The sequence below is a fragment of the Setaria viridis genome, chromosome 3 (genome assembly GCF_005286985.2).
Source record: "Setaria viridis chromosome 3, Setaria_viridis_v4.0, whole genome shotgun sequence".
Lineage (NCBI taxonomy): Eukaryota > Viridiplantae > Streptophyta > Magnoliopsida > Poales > Poaceae > Setaria > Setaria viridis.
Window position 1 is genome coordinate 12,790,203 of NC_048265.2, and position 23,585 is coordinate 12,813,787.

The window sequence follows — 23,585 nt, forward strand, 5'->3', positions numbered from 1 at the left end:
GTCAAAACCATCAACCGATCCGGGTAGAAGTAGTGCTCCAGCCACGATGGCGCAGGGCCTGTCGGCCGGGGCGCACATCTCCATGACTCGAGGATTTGGGGTCGCAGACAGGATCGTCGCTCACGATCGGACTCGATCTCGCCCATCAGTCACCAGCCCCAACGTGGAGCTCGCACGCGCACGCACTCGCTCCCTCCTTGACTTGGCTGCTCGATCTTGTACTAAATTAAGACCATTTTTAGATCTGCTTGAGCTAATGGTTAATTAGGATTACCTGAAAATTAGCTAGCTATTCGAGAGATGTTAGCTAACCTGTTTGGATAAACTAGAACTAAACTTAATTAGATAGCTCTAAGTGGTTGTATTCTCCAAACAGGTCATAAGCTCTTCTATTGATCGATTGAGCGAGTGCCCAAACGATTAGCTTTCGCATTGCTAGGTGAGGTAGCCAGGTAGGGGATAACTACTAGTACAAACTGCTGTCAGCTATAGCGCACTATGCTCCAATCGGGATGCATGGCAGCATGCGTCAGCGTCGCGGATCTTTGGCCCAATAAAGTACGTGGAACGTGCATGCGCTAGTTGTAAACGACCATGGCTAATTGCGAGTATCGCAGTACTCCACTGACGAGCCGCGCGCTGACCCCGCCGCCAGCAACAAGCAGCAGCAGCGCCATGCCCGTCGCCGCCTCTGCATGCCAGCGGAGCGAGCCCAGCCGGCGGGCGGGCGGCCGGGGTAGGGCTCGCGTAAAGGCGGCGGCAGCTGATGCGCTGCGCGCGTCGTTGGAGATAAAGAAGAAGCCCCGGCCCCGGCCCCGGGCTCCCAACAAAGGCCGCGCGCATAAGATATTCAGGATCCGGGAGAGACCACACCAGGGCAGGGCTTTTGGCAAAAGCGCGGCCAGTGAAGTCGAGAACAAAATGTGTAAAGCTACCCGGGGAGGGCGCGCTACTGGCTCCTGCAGCTCGCCCCCGCGAATCAAAACGGCTTTGTGGAAAGGCCAGCAGGGGGAAAGCAACAATGATGACCGGCTTTTGCGAGGGAAAACCTTTTACGTAGCAGCTTCTGACTAAGCACCCGTATGTGTGTACTCGATGTCGACTAGTATAAAACTATAAACTATACCGTGGCTGCATACTGTACTGTTCATGGCATGCATGTATTTGTGTATGTGTACAAAAGCTTGCTTAATTGTGCGTACTTTTTTTTCCTTGGAATGCATCCATGCATGCATGTCTAGCTACTGGACAAGGGTGGTGAGGTCATGTAGCACATCAACGGGTCATTATTCATGCACGCATGGACGTTCCAGCAAAACCTTAGCTCCCAAGGAATTAGAGGTGACAACAACGATCCTCTTTTCCAAATGTGTTGCCCCGCTTTTGATTACTTGGCTGGGATAGGATTATTATTGCAGGGAAAAGGCGCGCGAGGAAGGAATTGCATGCACTCTAGCTAGCTAATTAAAGGAGCAGCCAGCTTTGGAAGCATCCACAGAGCCGGCCCGGCTGGGGCATCAAAAGATGGCGACCAAGGGCTACGCGATTGGATGCCCTAGGCTTTAGTCACATTCAGAGGCCATGTTTTTAAAAGCACTTATTTTTTGCCCCTCTCTTCTCTAAGCATCAGCAGCATTGTCAACGTAACATGCACCATCTATCCCTGGGCTGGTCATTAACCAAATTGTATATGTATATATACTCTCTCTTCCAAGAACGCAAGTAACGAATTCATGACGACCGCATCAATATCATCGTATATAGATTGTTAATTCAACGCATCGATCGGGGTCAAGTACTACTACTGGGGCATCAACCATAGTGGCAGCTAGCTCAGCTTTCTCGCTGCTTAAAATAGCTTTATTTTATTTGCAGAGATATACTAGAGCTGGTTGTACTGCAGGTAGCTTGCTAGGTGAAGCATCTGAAACGACGATATGTTATTGTAGTGGGCAATTGGCATCTGAGCACAGCAGATTTCTTTGTACTACTACTGGTACATGAAAGTTGAGTGGAACCTATAAATTATTTATATAGGGCCTGAGTGAATCGTACTACACTGCCTGTGATAAAACTTGGACAAAACCACCGCGTCAGATGGATGCACGCCACCTTGCTTTCCACGTACGCATACAGTTCCTCTGCTTGCCGCCAGCAAAGACCGGCATGCACGCAGCTCTAAGCTGACAGCTGTGTCTCATGCTTACTAAACGTGTATAGAAGGAAGCAGCACGTCACTGTTTATTGCACGAGAGAATATACAGCACTGTGTGGCGCGTACAGGTGTCAGCCCGAGGTTGCAAGCCACCGAAGGGAACCAGCAGCGCGACGCGAGGCAGAGATATCCGGATGAAAATTGCATCGCATGATGCGCTCCAAAAAGGGCCGCACTGTTGGTGAATCTCCACCGAAAAGAAGGCAAGATTTCACCCGGCCTTTTTTTCACCACCTCGCCCTGCCTAGGGTAAAAATATGCGAGGCTACGAGGCCGCAGGCGGCCAGCAGGCTTTATTTACATGATCGTTTGCACCCACACCGGCATCTCGTGAGGTGATGGATCGGTTGTTGGGTCTGCCCTTTCCGGGGTTTCAACCCGACACATGTATCTCACCCCAAGATTTGCACCGCTTTTTCCATCGTTTTTAATTTTCTTTTCACCTCACGGGAGCTAGAAAAATGCTGCTGCAATGACTAGTCATAGAAATGCCTGCTCTTCCTGCAGGCCGCGCGCTAGCCGCTAGCTGCTTGACCCCAAAGACCTGAGGCGGGCAGCTCCACTTGCGCCATCGATCTCCTTGAACTGCATCCAGATGCTAATTTTATCATGTCGTGAGAGAGCACCATACCATCAGCATGGAACGTCGCAGTGTCAGTGATCGAAAAACTAATGGAGATATTCGAACCCACGGTCACTACGTAACTAGCTTGAGAAACCTCTCTGTTAGTGGGAAACATGACTGATTCTAGCTACTTACCTTCAGACCAGGCCATTCGTTTTAATGGCGGCGGTGGATCGAACGAACATAGAAATATATATCTGCAAATACAGTGTTGACGTTGGCCTTTAAATTCAGCCTCTTTGAAAACAAAAGAATATGTAATTGTTACCTGTAATTGATGGGTCGTTCAGTACATCGATCCAGCTGCCAGCTTTTGTTGCTGGGTCCAACTGGTGAGAATATTGCCTAACGACTCTACCAGAAAAGACTAACGATTCCAAAGCTGAGTGCGGCTTAACCAATCAAAAGATGAGGGGAATAACTGCGAAGAATGTAAGTGGCTGCTGTTATTTCTTTGACGTATCAGCTGTTTTCCTCCTCCTTTAATTTCCCTGTTTGGGCAAAGGCTATATATATAGTAGATATGCAGTTCTTGTCATCATTTCTTGAAGGGTGCCAATCATTATATACCATTGATATTTTATCCTATACTATACTAGATGATAGATTGACATTGGTTACATCAAGTTCGCATCAGAATATAATTAATTGATGAAGTGATGGATTTTTATAAAAAACGAAGCTTTATTAATCTTGGACAATTACATCAAGTGATATAATTATAATTATACAGCGACCACTCCTGGCGTCTGCTATTGAAAACAAAAACATTACCACAGAGATACTTTTTGCGATAAATCTTTCCACAGAGATAATCCACTAATGTGCAAATAATTATAAAAGTGCACTAGAAATGCAGTAGTGGAATTTAACCGTGATGCCTCCTTGCTGAGAGAACTAGTATCTTATTTGTCCCTTCAAAAAAAGTATCCCAACAAATGTTTTCACAAAATAGAATCAAAGATGCATAACATGGTTAAAACAGTTGCTATATCAAAAACAAAATTGATTATACATATACATGTAATTTGTGAAAGACTATTATTACTAGAACACCACAACTTTTGACATGGTTTATGATTTTCTTATAACAAAGGAAACATAAAAGCCCTGAAAGGAACATAAAAATAACAATCTAAAGCAAAGGGACCTCACCACGATAGTGGAGCATCGTAGTCGCACCGTCCATACCAACCGGATTAGGTCATTTATATCACGTCGAATACTTACCACATCATATATTACCACTGTCGGAAACGATAGATGGAAATGCATGTAATTTCTTACTATTTTTTTACCGAAGAATTTCTTACTATATTTCACAGCACCTTCTACCATACACTAACCATAGCAGCGACACAGTTATATTTCCGCTAAGCCTCACTATATATATGTAGCTTCAATACTAACATGGTTATGAAAATGACCAAGGGCAGAGAGAAGATATGATAACGCTCTGTGCTAAATGTAATACTCTTACGAACATTAAGTGAGCCAACAACATATGAACAATCATTTGATCACAAAACCTCAATTTCTTTAGTTTCCTCTCAAAAGTATATTTTAAAACTTCCACTAATTTGCTTCCACCCCATATGTATGCGTAGGAGAAGACACTGGCGTTAGCACACGTAATACAGCTAAAGCCCACGGGTTTCTGACAGCTACCCGCCTCTTCCTTCCCGTGGTCGCGATCGACCGACCCGACAGGTGGGCCCACGCGGCGGATGCCGTCGGTTCGTAACTTCGTTCCCCCGCGGGCGTGACGTCACGCGGCGCCACACGGGCGCGCAACCGGAAAAGCACGCGGACCAGCACGCATGTGCCCTGCAATCTACGGAGGAACCAAATCTTCCTCGGGAACCGCGCCGGCGCGCCCTCCCCCACCTGCCAGGCCGGCCAGGGCCCACCCCACTGGCATATGTGCGCTGCACTGCGCTGCCTGGCTTTTCTTTTTCTCCGATCGATCGATCTCGCGAGATCTTACCCGGCCGGGCCGGCCGCGAGCCGAGCCCCCGCGCGGCCGCAGCGGGCACGGCTTTCCCTGCGCTCTTGCGCAGGCAGGCAGGCACGGACGGAGCACGCTAGGATACAAGGCGCGCCATGCCCCAGGGCCCCAGCGGCCAGCGAGCCGGCCGGTTGTCAGTTGTCACAGCGGCGAGATCGCGATCGAATCTAGCGCCCCCTTTTCTGGAGGACTCGGCCAACTTGCAAAAGGATGTGAGGGCGTGTGCGTGCGTGTGTCGCTGCTGGTTTTACCCCGTAGTGTAGCCCTTCTTTTCCCGCACGTACTGCCCTGCCCTCTTTAGATTATCCTCTTCTGCTGCTAGCTTTTCTCGCGAGGAGGAGGCTTCGTGTTTTTTCTTTTCGGGTCACTTTTGATTTTTTTTTTGTTTCTTCTTTTTTCTTAGAACGCGTCGTCGTAAAGAAATCGAAACATGTGATCTTGGACAGTACTGCACACTGCTGCACAGGCATTGAGGCATGGCGCAGTGCAGAGGTACTACGCATGTATGGCTGGAGGGCGTGTGGTGGCGGTGTCAGCCCGGCCATGCAAGTTGCTCGGAGCGTGGGGCCTATGGCGCGGCGCCACGTATGATTGCGGCGACGTGCGTGGCAGATTTGCCTCCCGCGACGCGATGCGCTTGCCAGGCGGGGTCTAGAGAGAGATCGACGTGCCGGATATGATGGGCGTAGCTAGCTATAGCTAGCCTAGCCTAGATACTACAGATTGCGGGATCGGCCGGTCCAATGATCTGTCGGGGATTTCTAGGGCTTCTTCGTTTGTCCCGGCCCGGCGCGGTGGATAATAAAGCCAGCGGCCGCGCGCGCGGTGCATGGCGTGTGCGACGTGTGGTACGTTGCGTCCCGGGGAATGTGGGCATGTGGCGGGGTCTCGCTCAGTAATCGCGCGAGGCGCGCGACGACGACGGCTTTGACGTCCGGGAAAGGGCCTCGTGCGACCGTGCGCGCGCACTTCCTGCCTGGGTGCGGCTGGGTGGCGATGGCGAGCGAGCGCCTCGCGTCGCTGACGGCTAGCTGATCGGCTCCGCGCCTCCGCCGTCCAGGAAATATCGTGTAGCTGTCGTGTCATGGTCTCCGAACGTTGCTTATAGGCGCCTGCAGGGCTGCAGCTTTGTTTGCCAGCAGGGGGTACGTCAACGGCGACTCGGCGCGTCGTGCGGGTGCGTGTGCGAGTGCGATACGGTAGACTGGCAGTGGAAAATCGCCCCGGATTTTTACGTACGCGTCGGTCGGTGCCGAAAAGAAAAAGGAAGGAAACCGCGCGCGGGCCTTGTCCACTGAACTTAAAGGACGCGACCGACCAGTGGATTTATGTATGGGCCACATTTTATGGGCTCGATATCTATCTTTTTGACATTTCGCCCAACCCGTTTTACCAGCGCAGCCGCGCAAGAAAGAAGTGTAGAGCGCGCGCGTATCCGGAAGCCACCCACATTTTCCTAGGAAAAACGTGCGGAACGTGGAGGGTGACAAATATTTTGTTCGGATCTCTGCTAGGATTGCGCATCTGAGTCACACGAGCCACATACCTCGTGTTCAGCTACACGTCGCTTTCGCGGCAGATATATTGTTCGGATATGCTAGGATTGTGTTTCCCATTCCCTCTCCACTTTGAGCTGCTAGGCTTCTTTCTTTTTTCCATGGTGTTTTTATCAAGAGGATTTGTTTTCTGAGAAAGCTAGCATAGGGATCGTGGTGAAAATTAGAGGGACAAGGCCCATGCGTGATAGGTAGAGTGATAGACTCAGTGAACTGGGCCGGACGGCCCATGCGTGGACAAACTCCAAGCCTGTGCTTTTGCACGCAACAGCTCCTCCCTCCTCCCCCCAAAGGAAAAAAAGGAAAGGAAAAAAGAAAAGAAAGTACTACTGCCAGTCTGCCACTGCTTCAAATTACACGTTAACATGCTCATCGTTTTGCGAGCAGGCTACTAGTTTTTCGTACCCCCACCGCTTCAGATTCCACGGTGCACCGCCCCATCATCTAATAATCACCCAACTGCAGGACTCATCATCAGTACTGGCTAATACCGAGTTTGGAGGCCACACGGCCTCTATTTGCTGTCAGTTGGAATCGACTTGTTCCCACTGCCGTCGGTTACTCGGACATGGAACCCGGCCTCATCACTCCGCTGCAGCAGAGACGAACCAGCCCAAGTGCAAGCATCTCTACAAGTGCGGCGCATTGAATTCCCACCGCTGTGCTGCACTGCTGCGCATCGGCGCATGGCAGGTCAGAGCCCAGAGAAGCTGACGAAGGGGAGCAGGAGGCTACGGGCTAGGGTGGGCCGAAGGGCTGGCCGAGTGGGAGCGTCGCCGTGTCCACGCGGCGCCGGTGGCGGCCAGATTCGGCAACCTCGCCCGGGCCGCATGTGCAGTGTCCCGCATGCATGCGTACTTCTACTTCATCCCCGGCCATGGCAGGGTTGCCAGATCGACGGGGCGACGATCCATCCGTTCCCCATGTTTCGTCGCCACCTTTTTTCCAAAGCTTCCAAGCGCCGCGTTCACAGTCTGTCTGCCGGCCGGCCGGGCACGCCGCGACGGCGCGCGCCCGCACCGATGATTGAGGATCGGAGGCCGCAATAATGGCCATTCCCGGATCGGACACGCGCGTGTGGGGGGAAAGATCGATCCCCCCTGGTAAGATCGCGGGACGAAGAAATGCCGGCCAGATAATGGCGGTGAAACCTGGCTGGAACCAGCGACTTTCCGCACGGTGCACGGAGCATTCAGGGCCCAGGGGTACCGCTGGCACCGCGTTACTGTGGTGAACGACCGGCAAGCTTCAGTTCAACCGGCAGAGGTGCTTGTATACGGATTTATGCAAAATAACTTTTGAGTACCGAGCGCCCTACTGCCGTGTTTCCGCTGTCCTGCTGCCTCACGCGGAACTCACTGGCAGCTGTTAGTGCGGCTACGCGCTGCACTGTACGCAGCGTACTACTGCGTACACTGCGTCCCAATAATTTGCCAGTGGGGTTTACGGTAGGTTTGTTTGGTTCGTGAACGCTATCGTATCGAATGTTTAGATACTAATAAGAAATATTAAATTTAAAAATATTAAATATATGTTAATTATAAAATCAATTACATAAATGAAGGTTGATTCGTAAGACGAATGCATTAAACCTAATTAGTTTATGATTTGACCATGTAATGCTACCGTAAATATGTGCTAATTATGAATTAATTAGATTTAATAGATTCATCTCGCAAATTAACCACGACTTATGCAGTTAGTTTTATAATTAGTGGTATCAAACATTCGATGTGACCAGACTAATCTGTACCGGAGAGATCAATCTGGTATTCTTCAATGTGAAGTGTGAATTCAGCCAGCTCCTGTTCCGTGTGTCTACACTTGTAAAGCTGGAGCTGCTGGCTACCCGGCCGGCCCAATGCCTCCACTCTACTACCCCAGCCGCGCGGAACTAAATGCGGGACCACAGCCCGGACCTAACGAGGGACTTGAAAAGGCCCAACTAATCTCCAACCTGTCCAATCAAAAAATTCCGGGGACCGCCGTTTCGAAAATGGTCGAATTTCCTCGAAATACAATAATTGTAATCGATGGCATGCAGGATCGGGGTGATGGTATAAAACCAGCGCCTCTTGGGGCCTTGTCACGCGTCGCCGTCGATCGATCTCATCGCGAATCCAAGCAGCTGACAAGCTCGGGGCGCCTCCCATTCGCTTGATCGCTAGCTACCACTACCAGTAGGAAGAGGGGAATGGGGCGGCACGCGTGGCAAATGGCCGTGGCCGTCCTGGCCGTGCTCGGCGCGGCGGCGACGACGACGGTGCGGCCGGCCGTGGCGGCGCCGCAGGTGCCATGCTACTTCATCTTCGGGGACTCGCTCGTGGACAACGGCAACAACAACTTCATCGTGTCGATGGCGCGGGCCAACTACCCGCCCTACGGAATCGACTTCGCCGGCGGCCCCACGGGGCGCTTCAGCAACGGCCTCACCACCGTCGACGTCCTCGGTGAGCAGCACCGACGGAGCTTCTGGTGTTCCAGTGTTCTCGTGTGGCATGCAGCAACAGAGCTTAGTTAATTCGTAGCTAGTGACAAGAACTGCTTTGCATATTTACTTCGCGTCCGTCGGCCCGTGTGCAGCCAAGCTTCTGGGCTTCGACGACTTCATCCCCCCGTTCGCCGGCGCGAGCAGCCAGCAGCTCCTCACCGGCGTCAACTTCGCCTCCGCCGCCGCCGGCATCCGGGAGGAGACCGGCCAGCAGCTGGTACGCACACTGCTGCATGCCGTACGAACGCATGCAGTGTTCATCGATCGTGAAGTTGACGACGAGAGAAACCAAACAACGGCTACGCATGCATGCAGGGTGGTCGGATCAGCTTCAGCGGGCAGGTGCAGAACTACCAGTCGGCGGTGCAGGAGCTGATCAGCATCCTGGGCGACGAGGGCTCGGCGGCGACGCACCTGAGCCGCTGCATCTTCAGCGTCGGCATGGGCAGCAACGACTACCTCAACAACTACTTCATGCCGGCCTTCTACGACACCGGCAGCCGGTACACCCCGGAGCAGTACGCGGACTCGCTGGCCGCCGACTACTCCCGCCTCCTGCAGGTGATGTATCGGTACGGCGCCCGGAAGGTGGCGGTGATCGGGGTCGGGCAGGTCGGGTGCAGCCCCAACGAGCTGGCGCAGCGGAGCCCCGACGGCGCCACCTGCGTCGAGGCCATCAACGCTGCCATCCGGATCTTCAACCAGCGGCTCGTCGGCCTGGTGGACCGGTTCAACAGGCAGCTCCCCGGCGCGCGCTTCACCTACGTCAACGCGTACGGCATCTTCGACGACATCCTCAGGTCCCCGGGCGCGCACGGGCTGAGGGTTACCAACGCCGGGTGCTGCGGGGTGGGCAGGAACAACGGGCAGGTGACGTGCCTCCCGTTCCAGATGCCCTGCGCCAACCGCCACGAGTACCTCTTCTGGGACGCCTTCCACCCGACGGAGGCCGCCAACGTGCTCGTCGGCCAGAGGACCTACGCCGCCAGGCTCGCGTCCGACGTCCACCCATACGACATCCGGACCCTCGCGCGCCTCTAGCTAGCTAGTCTCTAGAGGTTCTTTGGTTTGTGAATTCGTGGGTTCTTGCATTGGGTGCACAGCGTATAGGAGACAGCGAGTCTGGAGTGCAGTTTACGGTGTCACATTCCATTCCAAGTGTGTAATTAGTTTGGCATTTTGGGAACCATGTAAGATTTGGCTTTGCAAAATCAGTTTATAGTACTTCTATTGGAAACATTCAATATTCACAAGCTCGCAGCGCAGGCTGCATTCACTTGGGGGAAACTTTTTTTTTGGGGGGGGGGATATTCACTTGGGGAAACTCGAGAACGGCTCGTGATACACGAAAACGACAGCGTGACAGCCTGACACACGGCTGGGCGACGGTATTGTATCGGCAAGAAGTTCGTGCGAGGCGTTCACGGGCAGGCCCATGCAGATCTGCTTCACCGCCGGCGCAACCCTGCCGAAGACCTCCGATCCGCCGGCGCCGCCGAGACGCTCCATCCCCAGGCTCTCCCTCCTCTCTCCGCAGCTCAACCACCGGCGCCCCCGGCCCATTGCGCGCGGCACGGCCAGGCATGTGCACGTGACGGTGCGGCTCAACACAATGATGCTGTGCCATCGCCACGGGTAGCTATTGCCTGCTGCAAGAGCATGCTCGAGGAGATTGGCTTCCGTTTCAGCAAATCGCCGCTGCGAAGCGGAACAAAAACTCATGGGCTACAACACCACGCGACAATGCTTCAGGGAAAAGTCTCTGGCGCCAAACAGCCCCTTCCAACCACAATCACTGAATGTTCAGGTTTAGAAAGGGTGTGAACGAAGCCGCCTGCTTCATGGCATGAGGCACCCCAATTCATACAGGTACTTCACTTACAGCCAAGACACGCTAGAATTTGTAGGTTTCGGCGCCTCGCGTCTTGGACGTACTCAGTGTACAAGCGTCATTCTCCGGGGCCAATAGTGGCGCAACTGAATGCACGGGCCAGGGATTTTCTTGGTACACGCCGCTGGCACTCGGCTGCAGGACATACTTCGCTCCAGGTTTCAGCTTCAGAGGCCTGTGTGCGTTGGCAGGAGCTGACCATGTGGCTTGTGACTCTCTGTGTCCAAGTCGAAGATCCGCTTCAGGCTCGTCGAGACAGATAGGCATGTCTCGTGCCTGTGGATCTGGTGGTCTGGATCCACGGAACTCCAGACCCTTTTCTGGGAATGGTAACATGGTTAGCTCCTTCCCAGCAGCTGTGTAAGGCTTCTTTGCTAATGTCAGAAACATATCATCCTTTTCTGCAGGTCTCTTACAGTTTCTCCTCGTATGTTCCAATCCCTCAGGCTTTGATCCCATCGTAGTCCATCTCATGCTCTTGTCTTCGAATATCGCATTGCCAGGAGCACTAGGATTGCTCACTGGATGGGGTACCGGAACTGGTGGGTGAAAGGCGGTAACAGATCCATGAGGCGGTGCGTAGTCAGCGATGTAACCCTGGGAAGGGATGACCGAAGGCGGCAATGGTCGGAGGGAGGTGAATTTTGTTTGGGTTGTCAAACCAGGAGCATTCTGAATAGGATAGCCTGACGGAAACGATGACATTGGAGGCCTCTGCGTCGTTCTGCTAAACTGTTGCGGAAGGTAACTGGATAGGTATGGCGCCGGTCTTTCTTCCATGAAGTTTCTGATGTTGTTCCTTCTATTTAAGGATGACTCTGGTGCAACAGTTTGAGTGTGCCTGCGGTGCACAGAACCCGACACCATGTCTTCAGCGTTACGCTGAACTTGCTTTTCCATAACTGGCTGCTTCTGCCCTATTTCACCTTCACCTGCTGGATGAACATTCGCATTATTTGCTGTTCCTACTTCAGGTTGCTGGTTGTGACTATTTGTTCTGAAACTACTGGTATCAAGCACAAAACTTGGTATAGCAGCTGGAACAAAACAAAAATGTGATGTTCCAGATGGTTGTCTCTCTCTATCTGAAATCCTACATGCAGAAGGGGGATCAACCAGTCCTCCATGGAACGGTAGTGGAAAAACGTTCATATGTGCTCCCTGAAAATCTTCAGCTCGAGTTTGTTTACTGGAAGATGGAGTTTCATTATTCAGACCTCTACATTGCATGGCGCTGGTTCCAAGTGTAACTGTTTTCCCCATAAGGCGCATTGTTGTTTCGGCATTGTGCTGGCTGTTCTGCCCACTGTTCTGTCTTAGACAGTGGCTCTGCATCCCAATTAGCTTCTGCTGTGGATTGTGATGCCCCATGCATCCAGAGCAAAAACATTCAACTGAAAGCTCCTGTTGGTTGGTACATGGATACTTGTTGCTCGGAATTCTATAGTAATGAACTTTTGTTCTTTCAGAACTTGGCAACTGTCTGAAATCCATCCCATATGCTGTTGCAGTTGCTGGAGTAAAACGAGGACCTGCATGAAACACAGATCGATCTACTGTACAAATTTCTCGAGCATGATGGTTGGATCTCAAATTGACATGATCCATGCAAGTACTAGGAGTGAAAATGGTTGGAATAGTTGAGGGACTTGAAGAATTCTCTCCCAAGCACTGCCTCTTAAAAATGTCAGCAGAATTAGGGGTGCAACCAGGATGAACCTTAACGAATTCACCTCGTGAATTAATAGGAAGGCCAAGATAGTCATCACCAAAGTGCATGTTCATGCCTGCAGATACACAATCCGTGGCTTGTGCGCCTGCTGGTTTATTTGATCCTATCGAGGAGTTTATGCTTCTCACAGTGTCTTTACCAGATCTAAGAAGCTCAGTATGAACTTGATAATTAGCAACCGGCCTCTCCTGCAATGTGCTTCTGCTCCTATCATATAAACAAGAACTGGAAGGTTGTGACAATGGACCCCTATCACCTGATATTGCCTTGGCTGTCAAACTAGGAGCATATGATGCTTGTGATAGCATATGGTTTCTTTCTCCAAGACACTCAACATCAGGACTTAAGCCATCGTCGCTGTCTAGATGAGAGTTCACATCGTTGAAGTTTTGACAGGGCACCTTACGACATGCCAAACTAATGGAGTTCAGACAATTACTGCTATTAGAAGTTTCTATACAGTGATTCAGATCCACTGAATTGCTCAGTATAGTCCTATCTTTCGGTTTGGTAAGTGGGGCAGTATGGTAAACACCAGCTGATACTACATTTTCAGATAAAGAGCTGGTATTCTCCACTGCCCCTGATATACCATCTGCTTGTTGATAGACCAACTGTGTCTTATCTGTATTGCGGTGATCACGACCTTCCGGAGTGGGTTGCTGGGATGTCTGTACTGATTGTGGTTGCTCTGTATTACCTTCAGGTAGATGCGCAGTCCATCTGAATATGTCGGTGCCATCAGAAAATGTAACATGCTTTGATTTGCAAGAACTCGATTTACACCTAATATCTGTGTTATCCAGTACTGTGCAGAACCCTGCTTCTGATTGCTGCTTACAAATGCTTTGAGCTTTAACACTGTTTGTTACAGCCTTTTTGTGTCTTTCCAAAACTGACTTTCTGTTTCCCTTACTTTTTCTGTCTAGTAAAACCGAGACCTCTTGATTTCCCTTTTTCTTGCTAAGAGCATTCTCGCGCTTCTTCTTTCTTATGGAATGTTGAAACAACTGAGAAATGCTAATTGGGGTAGCTTTTACCCCACTCTTTTTCTCCTGAAAATGAGAAAAAACACTGGTATCACCTCTCTTGAAGTTTATAAACAAAAGTTTAATAGACATCTTCTGGTCTGTATTGTACTTCAGGGTATCATTTAGACCTATCAAGAAAGTGGGAACTTTCACCATTGTATAAAGTATATAGTTGCATTACTTAGGAATATTACAAGATTTGCTGACAGTACGCATTCCCAATCAGTCAACCAAACTATGCCAGCAATTTGCAAAATCTTATGCATGAACAAGTGTATCTATAGCATTCAGCAAGCATGAATAACGCATAGGAATAAAAAAAAGGAAATAGCTTTGAATAAAACAGTTAACAGTCTAACTCAAACCACAAGAAAATCATGATATGGTTGAAACAAAAAAAAAAATCATGAAATGGAGGGTGCTAAGACACATGAGGCCAGCCGACACCACAGATGAAGACTAAAGGGAAAACAAGACAAGTAAAACACGGAAACAGTTACAACTGATTGGTATACATCCAAATTACACTCTTGAAATATTTGTTATGCCATTTGATATACAAACTACCTAAAGAAGACAAAGCACACACCTACATTTTGGTTGCCCAGAAATTAACCAAAAGCAGGAATGGATGAACATAGGAGTAGGTTAAAAAGGAGGAACAGTTTTAACAGAAAATCCACTTCAAACCCATAAGTTTGAATACTCAATCAAACCTCAGCAAGAGGTTCCCATCAAGGGATTAATGTCGGATCCACTTTATACTGTTTGCGCAATGACTCTTCTAGTGGTCAGTGGTCACTTCACATCACCATGAACTCTCAAGCTGCGGATCGTCAGTTGAACAATAAGATCCACACCCACACTTCGAACGAACAAGTCCTGGCAGACCTGTACTTACCTGAGAATGACAAGCATTCGCCACATCCAAACATTCTATCGTGTCCGGCCAAACGTAATCCAAGAAATGCAAAGCAAATCGACGCAATGTGCTACCTTTTCTCTCGCATCGGTCCCGGCCGGGACCTTCTTCTTCTTCTTCTTCTTCTTGTTCCCACTGCTCGCCTTAACCCTGACAGGCACAGGGAGCACTAGCTTCCCCTTGCCATCCGGCTTCCTCTTGGCGGCCTTCCCCTTCCCGCAGCGCTGGCCCCGGGCCACCCGTGGCACGGCGGCGAAGAGCTCGGCGACGGAGCGCTTCCGGCGCTTGGCCGCCATCCTCCTCTCCACCTCCCCCTCCTCGTCCTCCGCCGCCGCCGCGGCCTCGTCCTCCCACCACCTGAACCACCGCACCTCCACCGGCGGCAGCGTCCCCGCGTCCCCGCCGAACGGCCAGCCCCCGCCCTCCGCCCTCGCCCGCGCCGCGTACTCCCTGCATCCGCCGCAGCGACGGGACGAAAAACAAGGGCACGAGGTGAGGTGAGATGAGGTCAGTCAGACGGAGCAGCAGCATCGGCCGGCGCAATGTGGAACGGTAGAGACGCCGGGCCACCGGCGGCGCAATGCGGTACCGGATGGAGAACGGCGCGCCGGCGGCCGCCATCCCAGGCGGCGGGCGGGCGAGCGCGCGAGGCGAGGGGCTTGCTTAACCCCGGGGCTCAGTTTCCCGCGCCGGACGCGAGAGAGAGATAGAGAGGAAAGCGACGGGGTAGTGGAGTGACGGTGACGGAGGCGCGCGGCGTGGTCAGCTCGTGCGGTCCAGGAGGTTTTGGCAGTGATCCTTTCACTGTTTCGGGGGCGGAGGCGTCCTCACGCGCTCGATTATTGCGACGGACCGACGGTACAGTGGCCAGTGGGCAGGGGGCATCGCATCGGGCCCGCCGCCGTCCGCACTCCGCCCGCCCGCCCGCCGAGGCGCGCGCCGTGCGGCGTGGTGGCGTGGGGCACCTAGCCACCTGCCGGCTGCAGCCGGCCGAGCGCCTGGCAAGGGCCGCTGCTTCCGCATGACCGCATGGCTTGACGTCGCGGGGGGACCCGGGCAGCCGGCAGCGGATAAAACTGGGCAGGCAGGCAGGCTACAAAACACGGGTCAAAAAAGCTCGCCACTTCCGCCTCGTTCTGATCCGAGTCCGGACGCGAGCAGCTGACTGATGAACCCCGCCCACGTTGGATTGTCGGACGCACGGGAACTTGCAACCGTGTGCAAGTGCCAGCGACCAGCGTGCGCGCCGCACTGCGTTAGCATATGCGTCGATCTGGGCACTGGGAAATCTGGAACGGCGAGTGACGAGGACAGGTTCGTTCCAGCTGCAGATTCTAGGCTTTTCTAAAAAAACTGATATTAATTTTTTAAAGCCATTAAATTTTAGAAAATGTGTTTAGTTTTCTCGGCTTAGAAAGTTTTAAAAAATTCATAAAACTGAGATTTCCAATTTTTTAATTGTAAACTCAGATTTTTTTTCTAACTTTTCGAAATTTGTACAATAAATTTACGTTACGTTTAACCGGCAGTCTCGTTATAGATAGGTGACAACTGATGAGTACAGCGAGTCGATCGCAAGCGAGAGATTAGAATTTGACTTGAATGATCACACTGCTACTGCTACTTGACGTATTGCATTCACAGTTTCCATCCAGCACGTGGTGTGCCTTTCATCACCGGTACTAAAAGAGAGATAGATAGCTACGTTGTCAGACATTTGGGTTGGCAAGAGGCGCAGTTAGCCCTACACTCGTTCAACGTTGCATGGCAATATTCTTTGCGGCTGATGTCCGGGCAGCAGTAAAGTATATCCGATGGTCGGGGGTCAACTAATCATCAGCGACACGCCTGGTGAGGAATTTGTGTGCCCGTCGTCAATACTACAAATAAAACACATATCTATTGACCGAAAAAAATGAGAGTAAGAAGGCGGGTTGGCCGCGTATACTCACACTGTGTAGGCGGCAATGCTAGGGATCCAATGAGCATGGTGAAAAAGAACATGGTCTTCACGCTGTTGTTCATCGTATGTTGCATATGCAATCACTGAGAGAGAACGAATCTGATATAAATGTTAGCGTAATATGAACCTATTCAACACTTTCCCCACTACATGAGGTAATCGACTAGAACATAGGTAAGCAACAAAATAACCCAAAGTAACCTAAACTAGCCCTAACCAGCCTATAAAAGCATTATCTGTGCGACTTACTTCGTAGTGCGACTTACTTCGTAGTACCAATATTTCCATCCGCCCCCGCACCCCACTCCGTTTTTTTCTCCGTTCTTCTTTTTCTGCCTTTCCTCTTTTTTACCTCCCGTTTCCCCCCTCCCCACATTCTTTTTTTTTCCTCGGCTCCTATCACCTCCTCCCACGCCCGCGCCTCGCCTCCTCCCTCTTTCCTCCCTCCGCTGCCACGCTTGGACGGCGGAGTACTGCGATTTTGGCCCCGACTTCGAGCACCGCAAGCCTTGGCTACGCACCCACGGGCCGGGGGTCTACCCGTCGAGCTCATAGCCCCCTTCATCATCCGGTTCATGCTGTAGCGTTCCTTCCCCTCCTTTTGCGGTCCCCGCAGTCTCTGGTGTCTCCTAATCTAATCTATGGTTGATCTGGTCGGGTACGTAGGCGTCAGCGGCTGCGGGGGCGACAAGGACGTTGACAAGGTCGGCAACGCCTCTAGGGGGTGGGGATCCCGGACGGCTCTATGGCGCTTTCAGTTGTCCCAGCTGGGAATCCTTAGCGGCTGCTGCTGTGTGCGACCGCCCCATGGCTGGCCATTAGCGCCGCGGTGCACCTGGGCAGAAGCACCGGCGGGGAGCAGCCGCTATCGAGGATAGCCGTTAGGAGGACGGTCCATGCCGTCAACAACGCGGCGCGCGTCAAGGCGTCCCCTTTGGTTCTTGGACTGACAACGAGGCCCAATGTCCTCCACCTATTCTATTTATCGAAGAAAAATTCCATTATCAGCTCACTCTTCATCAATCCCTACGGGCCAACTTGATCTTCTTCCCCAGGATCACCAGATGAGGGAAGCGGAGAGCCGCCGTCTTATAGAATAAGAAAAAAAAATGAAGATAATAAACTTTGGATTCTTTCTTTCAGAAACCTTTGCACGCCTCCGTTACCATTTGGGACCGGACACTCCTGTCAAAACATTGAATTAGCACCAATAAACTTATGGAACGTTCCCGTTCGCGTGCATCCAGCAGGAATTGAACCCATAAAATTTGAAAATAAGGATTACCCATAATATGTGGAAGTATCCACGTAATTTCGAATTTACGACCTATGTATAAAAGAGAAGATTTTTGGTCTTAAATTCTGATTCGAGTTTCTTAAGTTTCGATTGGAATTGAAAGAATTTTGCTAAAAAGGAAAAAGCTTTCTTTCTAAGAAATTTTCTTCCTTCCAATTTTGTTTGCCCAAAAGACAATTTTTTTTGGCAATTTGCTCGGATCGGATGAAGCAATAGAATTTTGAACCAGTTCGCGGATATCATACGAAACTCAGAAAGAACTCCCCCTTTCTACGATTTAAGTATACATAAAGCAATTTTTTTTTCATGAAACAAGTACCTGGCAAATCAAAATTGGAATTAGCTCAATTCGCAGATTTTTTGCAATCGTTATTTCTTGCCTCCGTCATCAGTCCTCAGCGTCGAGGAACATGTGCTAGGGTGTATGTGCGTGCCCTTTTCTTCATTTTTGCATTTCTTATTAATTTTGTAGGCTCACGATTCGACTTTGACCGTTATGGATTGGTACCAAGATCAAGTCCTAGGCAAGCGGATGTATCCACAATTCATTTAGAGTTACTTAATAGCCTATTTCTTATACTATATCTCTATCCGTGAAATTCTCGAGCCGAAAGATGGAGAAAAAAAGGATCTACCAAATAGATATTGATACAAATATCTTTAGATGGATTGGGGTATTAAGGACCAAGAGGTCCTGGATTCTCTTTCGGATAGGCCCCGAAAGGAGAAAAGAAGCTGAAATGCCAACGAACCTTTTCCAATTATTTCTTCAATTGAGAGAAAGAAAGAGAGTAGTAAATTTTTAAATAAGGAATAAATCATGTATATATCTAAACAACCTTTTCATAAATTTAAGCAACCCTTTCGTAAATCCAAACAAACTTTTCATAAATCAAAGCAACCTTTTCATAAATTCAAAAAAAAATCGAAAGAAAAAAAAAGAAAGAACGCCAAGTACTATTTTAACGCAAGGCTTTGCCACTTATTTATTATTTCATTCAACAGAGAATCGGCAGCTTTTTGTTCAATTTCTCGTGGAGTAAAAAACTTTTCATTAGTACGAGTCAAGGGAATGACCCCCTGGCCCCGGATTTCCATATAAAGGATACGACAAGGATAAAGACCCTCTTTAACCTGAATCCTAATTGATTGGATATCCCGTATATTAATTTTCTTTTTACCTCATAAAGGAAATCATTTTCTCGAGCCGTATGAGGAGAGAAGAAAAGCATTCCACGACCCCCGAAGGGTGGTGGGGGACAAATTTCTTTTGAGCAAATGGAATTGCTGAGAAAAAAGCCGACTATCAGATTTGAACCCGAACCGACTGATGTTGAAGAATCAACGGATGAGTTGTGGTTAGGGGTGAAATGCCACAATTCCAATTTGACCTCCTCCGGACCAGAGAAGAGAGGAAGCCTGTTTGAAGGGGTTCATATACAGAATGTCTAGAAATTATCCTGAACTTTTCGAGGAATCCTTTTCGAGGAATCCTTCATCAGTGGTTGTGAATGACTAACTTTTTCAGGAATTCTGTTTAGGGATCAAGCAAAACTGGATTGTTGTGCCATAGGAAGGATAGCTATACTAATTTTGTAGCGCCACCCGATCGTATTTCTCCTGAGTTGAAAGAAAAGGTAGCAACTGCATTTTTTTCTCTACAAAAGAAACCTCTGATGAAGGGCTTTTCACTTAGTAGTAGAGTAATGCTTTGATAAGATGGAAGTCATTGGTTCGAATCCGAGCTACTTTGAAATCAGATGGTGTTTCCGCAGCAGTCCAAGGGGTTGGTTCACTTTTGGTTGTAAAGGAGTCTTCATATCCTGTTATCGAGGGCAGCCCCCATACATGGTCTTACGACTTTGTGGAGACCTGTGTTTTTGGTAAACAGATGCGACGCTTTATTCCAGGGAATCCCCAACGAAAAATGCACACTATTGATCAAAAAGGAAATCCAAAAGGAACTCGAGTTTTTGGCAGTAGTTTGTTTTTCTTAATGAAATTGAAATTATTAACTAACAGAGCAAACAAAAATATCTCGGTTCGAGTCCGAGTGGCGGCATTCTCGAAAAAGAATACAATAGATTAGAATCCAAATCTGCCGAATCGCTCATGTTATGATCTTCCCAAAAAGAGATGCGGCAAAAGCAATTTGCTTGGCTTTACATCCATCCCAAGGTATCATTTTCTTCTGAGCAAAAGAGCCTCTTTTGGAGTCTTAAGACCATAATTTGTGTTTCAAAGAAAAGAAATATCATATATATTCAGCGAATGAAATAGAGTCGGCCGGACCATCTAAAAAACGAAACGGTCCTATTTCCATATCTTTATATCTTTTTTTTATGTTATGAGCCTAAGTTTTTTGGAGGCCCTTATCCAATAAATTTGGATCCGCCTTTCTACCCCCTGCGCCTACGTTGAGCAATACTAGGAAAAGCCCATATGCGACGAAGATTCAACCCTCTGAATATTATGCCGTTTGATAGTTGCAGGGTTCATGGGTTCCTGAAAGTTTGGGTAACTCGTGGGTTGTGATGGTGCAGGGTGAAAACAGTGAATGTGTGGAATGTGGAGTTCTTCCATCCGAGCACATCTGCCGACTATTGGATCAGTGTGTTTTCTCCTGCAAATTTCAGGTAACAAAACAAATACTGTTGGTATCCACATTTAAGAAAATTGATTGGATCAGATTATCAGAACAAACTCAACCTAATGGGGATAAATGTGCCTATAATGTTACGTGCAAGGGGCAAGATTCGATATGATTCTTGTTTGGGCATTGTCAATGCTGCAATCTGTGAGCCTGAGAATAAGAGGCAGTATCCACCAGTGCTATGCACTACACCTATTAAGGTTGGCATACAGGCCGTTCCATTTAATCTCGCTTTCTGAATGCAATTAGTTTCGAACCCTGACTGATTTCACCACCATATCTTCATTGCAGTACCAACTTGCAAATTTAGAAAATGATGACTACAGTAAGACTGGAAAGGGACCTTTGAAGCTTCAGTTGATCAACCAGAGGGAAGATTCCTCGTTCGCGCTTTTCTCTGGAGGTCTCTTGGCGGTAAGCGAAAAGAACTGCATCCTCTGAAACAGCAACTCCAGTATGATTCTGAAGATGCATTCCTTCACGTTCTCAATCTGAAAAAGAAAATACACTCTTGTAACAGCCCAAGCTAATTGCTGTCTCCAACGAAGTGGCATTTGTGAATCCAAAGGCACCATTGTACCCACGTTTGGTGCAAGGGAAGTCTTGGAATGAAGTAAGCTTTCCTGTCATCCCATGACTGCTAGAATTGTTTTTTTAGAACAACTGTGTGCAATGTGTATGGTTTTACAGTAAGTTACTGTAACATTTGGCTCTCAGGTCTGCTCTGGCTCCACAGTTAACTTACACCCTCGAAATCAACTTTAGTCACAAACATAAGAATGGTGATGAAATTATTATTGTTATTATTGCATATAACAGGAAGCTGGACAAGTGACTATAACATTACAGAAGCAGTTCCGTTTGTTGAATGGGGTGAGAAAGGAGGACGCCGGTTTCTTGCGCTAGCTGGTACATTAACTTTTGATGAAATCAATTGTTTGCAACTCTCGATGATAATTTTTTTCCTCATCTTAGGTTGAGCTGGACAACAGTGTCTTCTTGAAAGCGCAAGGGAGATTGGTCATTAGTGACTGGTGACCATGTGCGGAAACAGGATGTGAGGTGCATATGCAGTTAGCCTGGCTCCTCTACCAAGTCAGGATCAGCTTGGCCTCGCATATATCTGTACACCGAATTGGCTGCTGAGGACCAATTAGTTCATGATTAGCATGCGTGATGGCATAAAGCTCAGGGGTGTGTAGTAGTAGGCTAAGGTAATGCCTTAAATTGTGTTTTATTAAATTTTAAATGATGAAAATTAATCTGATACAATTTCTGGTGGTTGTTTGTGTTTAATATAATAATTAATTTTGTTTGAGCTGTTATGCAAGCTAGGCGAGGCGTGCAGCACTGGGTGAGCTGTTATGCAATTTCTTACTCTGTCAGTCTCTTGTAGTGATGCATCATTAAGCTTCCCGTTTAACTTGTTACAAGAAGCCTGTATATGTCATTGGAGAGCCGAACACTGCAGGTGAAAGTAAAAATGTTAATTTTTGTTCCACTCACGTTACCAAAAAAGTTTGTTCTACTCTTTCAAAAGAGGAGTGCCCATATCCATCACTTTTGTACGTGTGATCTTTATTTCTACCTAGTCAATTGTATCTACCTTGCAAAAGGTTTATGAACTCTATCCAGAAATTTGGTGTATTCAAATTGTTTCTTATGAAAGTTAGAATTCTGAAATCTCTTATCTGTTTCAGCATTCCTGCTGCTCAGTGTCACCTCCATGTAGCGCATAATGCTTGGTCCTGGACCTATGCAGTATGGAGCTTGTGCGGACGGGAAATTACTCTGGATGTGAGCATTTGCATGTTTTTACCCTTTTATCTTCAAATTCATGTGCCATTAATTAATGCTCCATCTTTTGAAAATATTTTTGTAGGAATGGAGCTCAGGTCTATCATTTCAATATGATGGTATCCACCTAAAGGAAATATTATATTGAGCATTATGTTTGTTTAAATTTATATTTATTAATGAGAACGGGATATAATACAATGTTGTCTTCTCATGATGGGATATGTAAGATTGTGTTAGTTTCACTTATGGATTTAAATACATGGTTCATGTGTGAGTCATCTTTGCAAGAGCAGGATAGTTAGCCCTTTACAAACTCGAGCCTAGCCTTTTTCATGTGTGGACTAGGTAGCAGATGAGTGAAATATGAATTCAGACCCTCTTTTAGCAGTTCATGAATAATATTCTATTTTCTTTTCCACATTCTTTGGACTGCAATTTAAATATTGAATTTCAGATAGATTGAGATACATCTAGGTAATATTTGAAGCTTTAGCTGATAACCTGAATCTGTCTGCTTGCAGAAGTTCTATGGAGAGAAGTTCAATAGCCCATTGGAGACCAGGCATCTTCCATTATTTATTTGGTAAAAGATTAAGCTTTATTTTGTAAATAGAAAATGCAATGGAAAGGCCATGAAATGTGATAGTTTGTGTTTGAATCAGTTTGTTGGTTTGTGATTTAAATCCACCGACCGTATCCACCACTGTAAACTGTGAACAAATATTATCTTGTTATTGTAACTTACTACTATAAATATTATCTGTTGTATTTATGAGTATGCTATTTGGGTTATGTTATACGTTGTCTCTATCTACTGTTTCACAGTAAGTCATGAGTTAAAAGCTTTTATCCCTACAAGATTACATTACGTGTCAAGCTTTGTTTAGTTCATTAACTATTTTTTTGGATTAAATAATTTTTTTAATATTCATGCTTATTTTCAAGCTATTATTATCTTATTTAGTGGTTTGTGTATTGTAATGTAAATATTTTGTTGCCCGTAGCAACGCACGGGCACGATCCTAGTCAAAATATAAATGATAACAAACATATCTCCACAAGAGGTTCGATGTTATAAATCAAGATATGTTATAATCCTGAGGACAAACAAAGACTTTACCTCACGATCTTACACATATTGACGCACAAAGGAGATCAACCAGATCGAAGGGGGCAACAAATGGGGCCATGTAAGCCCCAGGCCGATCAGCTTGGGGTGTTTTCTCCTCCTCCCGAGCTCCGCCCTCGGGTGGCCTCCTACAGATTCAATTTTCTCTCTGTTCCTAACCTTGTGGTGATGGTGGAGTGGTGTATACGTGGTATTTCTCCTCTCCTCTGGCTCTCTCCTGCTTGTGATCCTTCACGGGGTATTTATAGTCCTCTCTAGTGTCGCTGGAAAAA

At 48.2% G+C, this 23,585-nt stretch overlaps 2 protein-coding genes across 2 annotated transcripts; one reads left to right on the forward strand and one right to left on the reverse strand.

Annotated features, from left to right (window-relative positions):
• Nucleotides 1–8,490: 8,490 nt before the first annotated feature.
• LOC117849689 (GDSL esterase/lipase At5g45670) lies at nucleotides 8,491–10,148 on the forward strand. The gene is made up of 3 exons (XM_034731331.2): nucleotides 8,491–8,854; nucleotides 8,988–9,112; nucleotides 9,211–10,148. The coding sequence occupies exons 1-3, from the start codon at nucleotides 8,599–8,601 to the stop codon at nucleotides 9,934–9,936; spliced, it is 1,107 nt and encodes a 368-aa protein (XP_034587222.1). The 5' UTR covers nucleotides 8,491–8,598; the 3' UTR covers nucleotides 9,937–10,148.
• Nucleotides 10,149–10,616: 468 nt separating this feature from the next.
• Nucleotides 10,617–15,288, reverse strand: LOC117849688 (uncharacterized). Its single transcript, XM_034731330.2, has 3 exons — nucleotides 15,061–15,288; nucleotides 14,546–14,921; nucleotides 10,617–13,573 (listed from the first exon to the last, which is right to left on the reverse strand). The coding sequence occupies exons 1-3, from the start codon at nucleotides 15,090–15,092 to the stop codon at nucleotides 10,790–10,792; spliced, it is 3,192 nt and encodes a 1,063-aa protein (XP_034587221.1). The 5' UTR covers nucleotides 15,093–15,288; the 3' UTR covers nucleotides 10,617–10,789.
• Nucleotides 15,289–23,585: the final 8,297 nt, after the last annotated feature.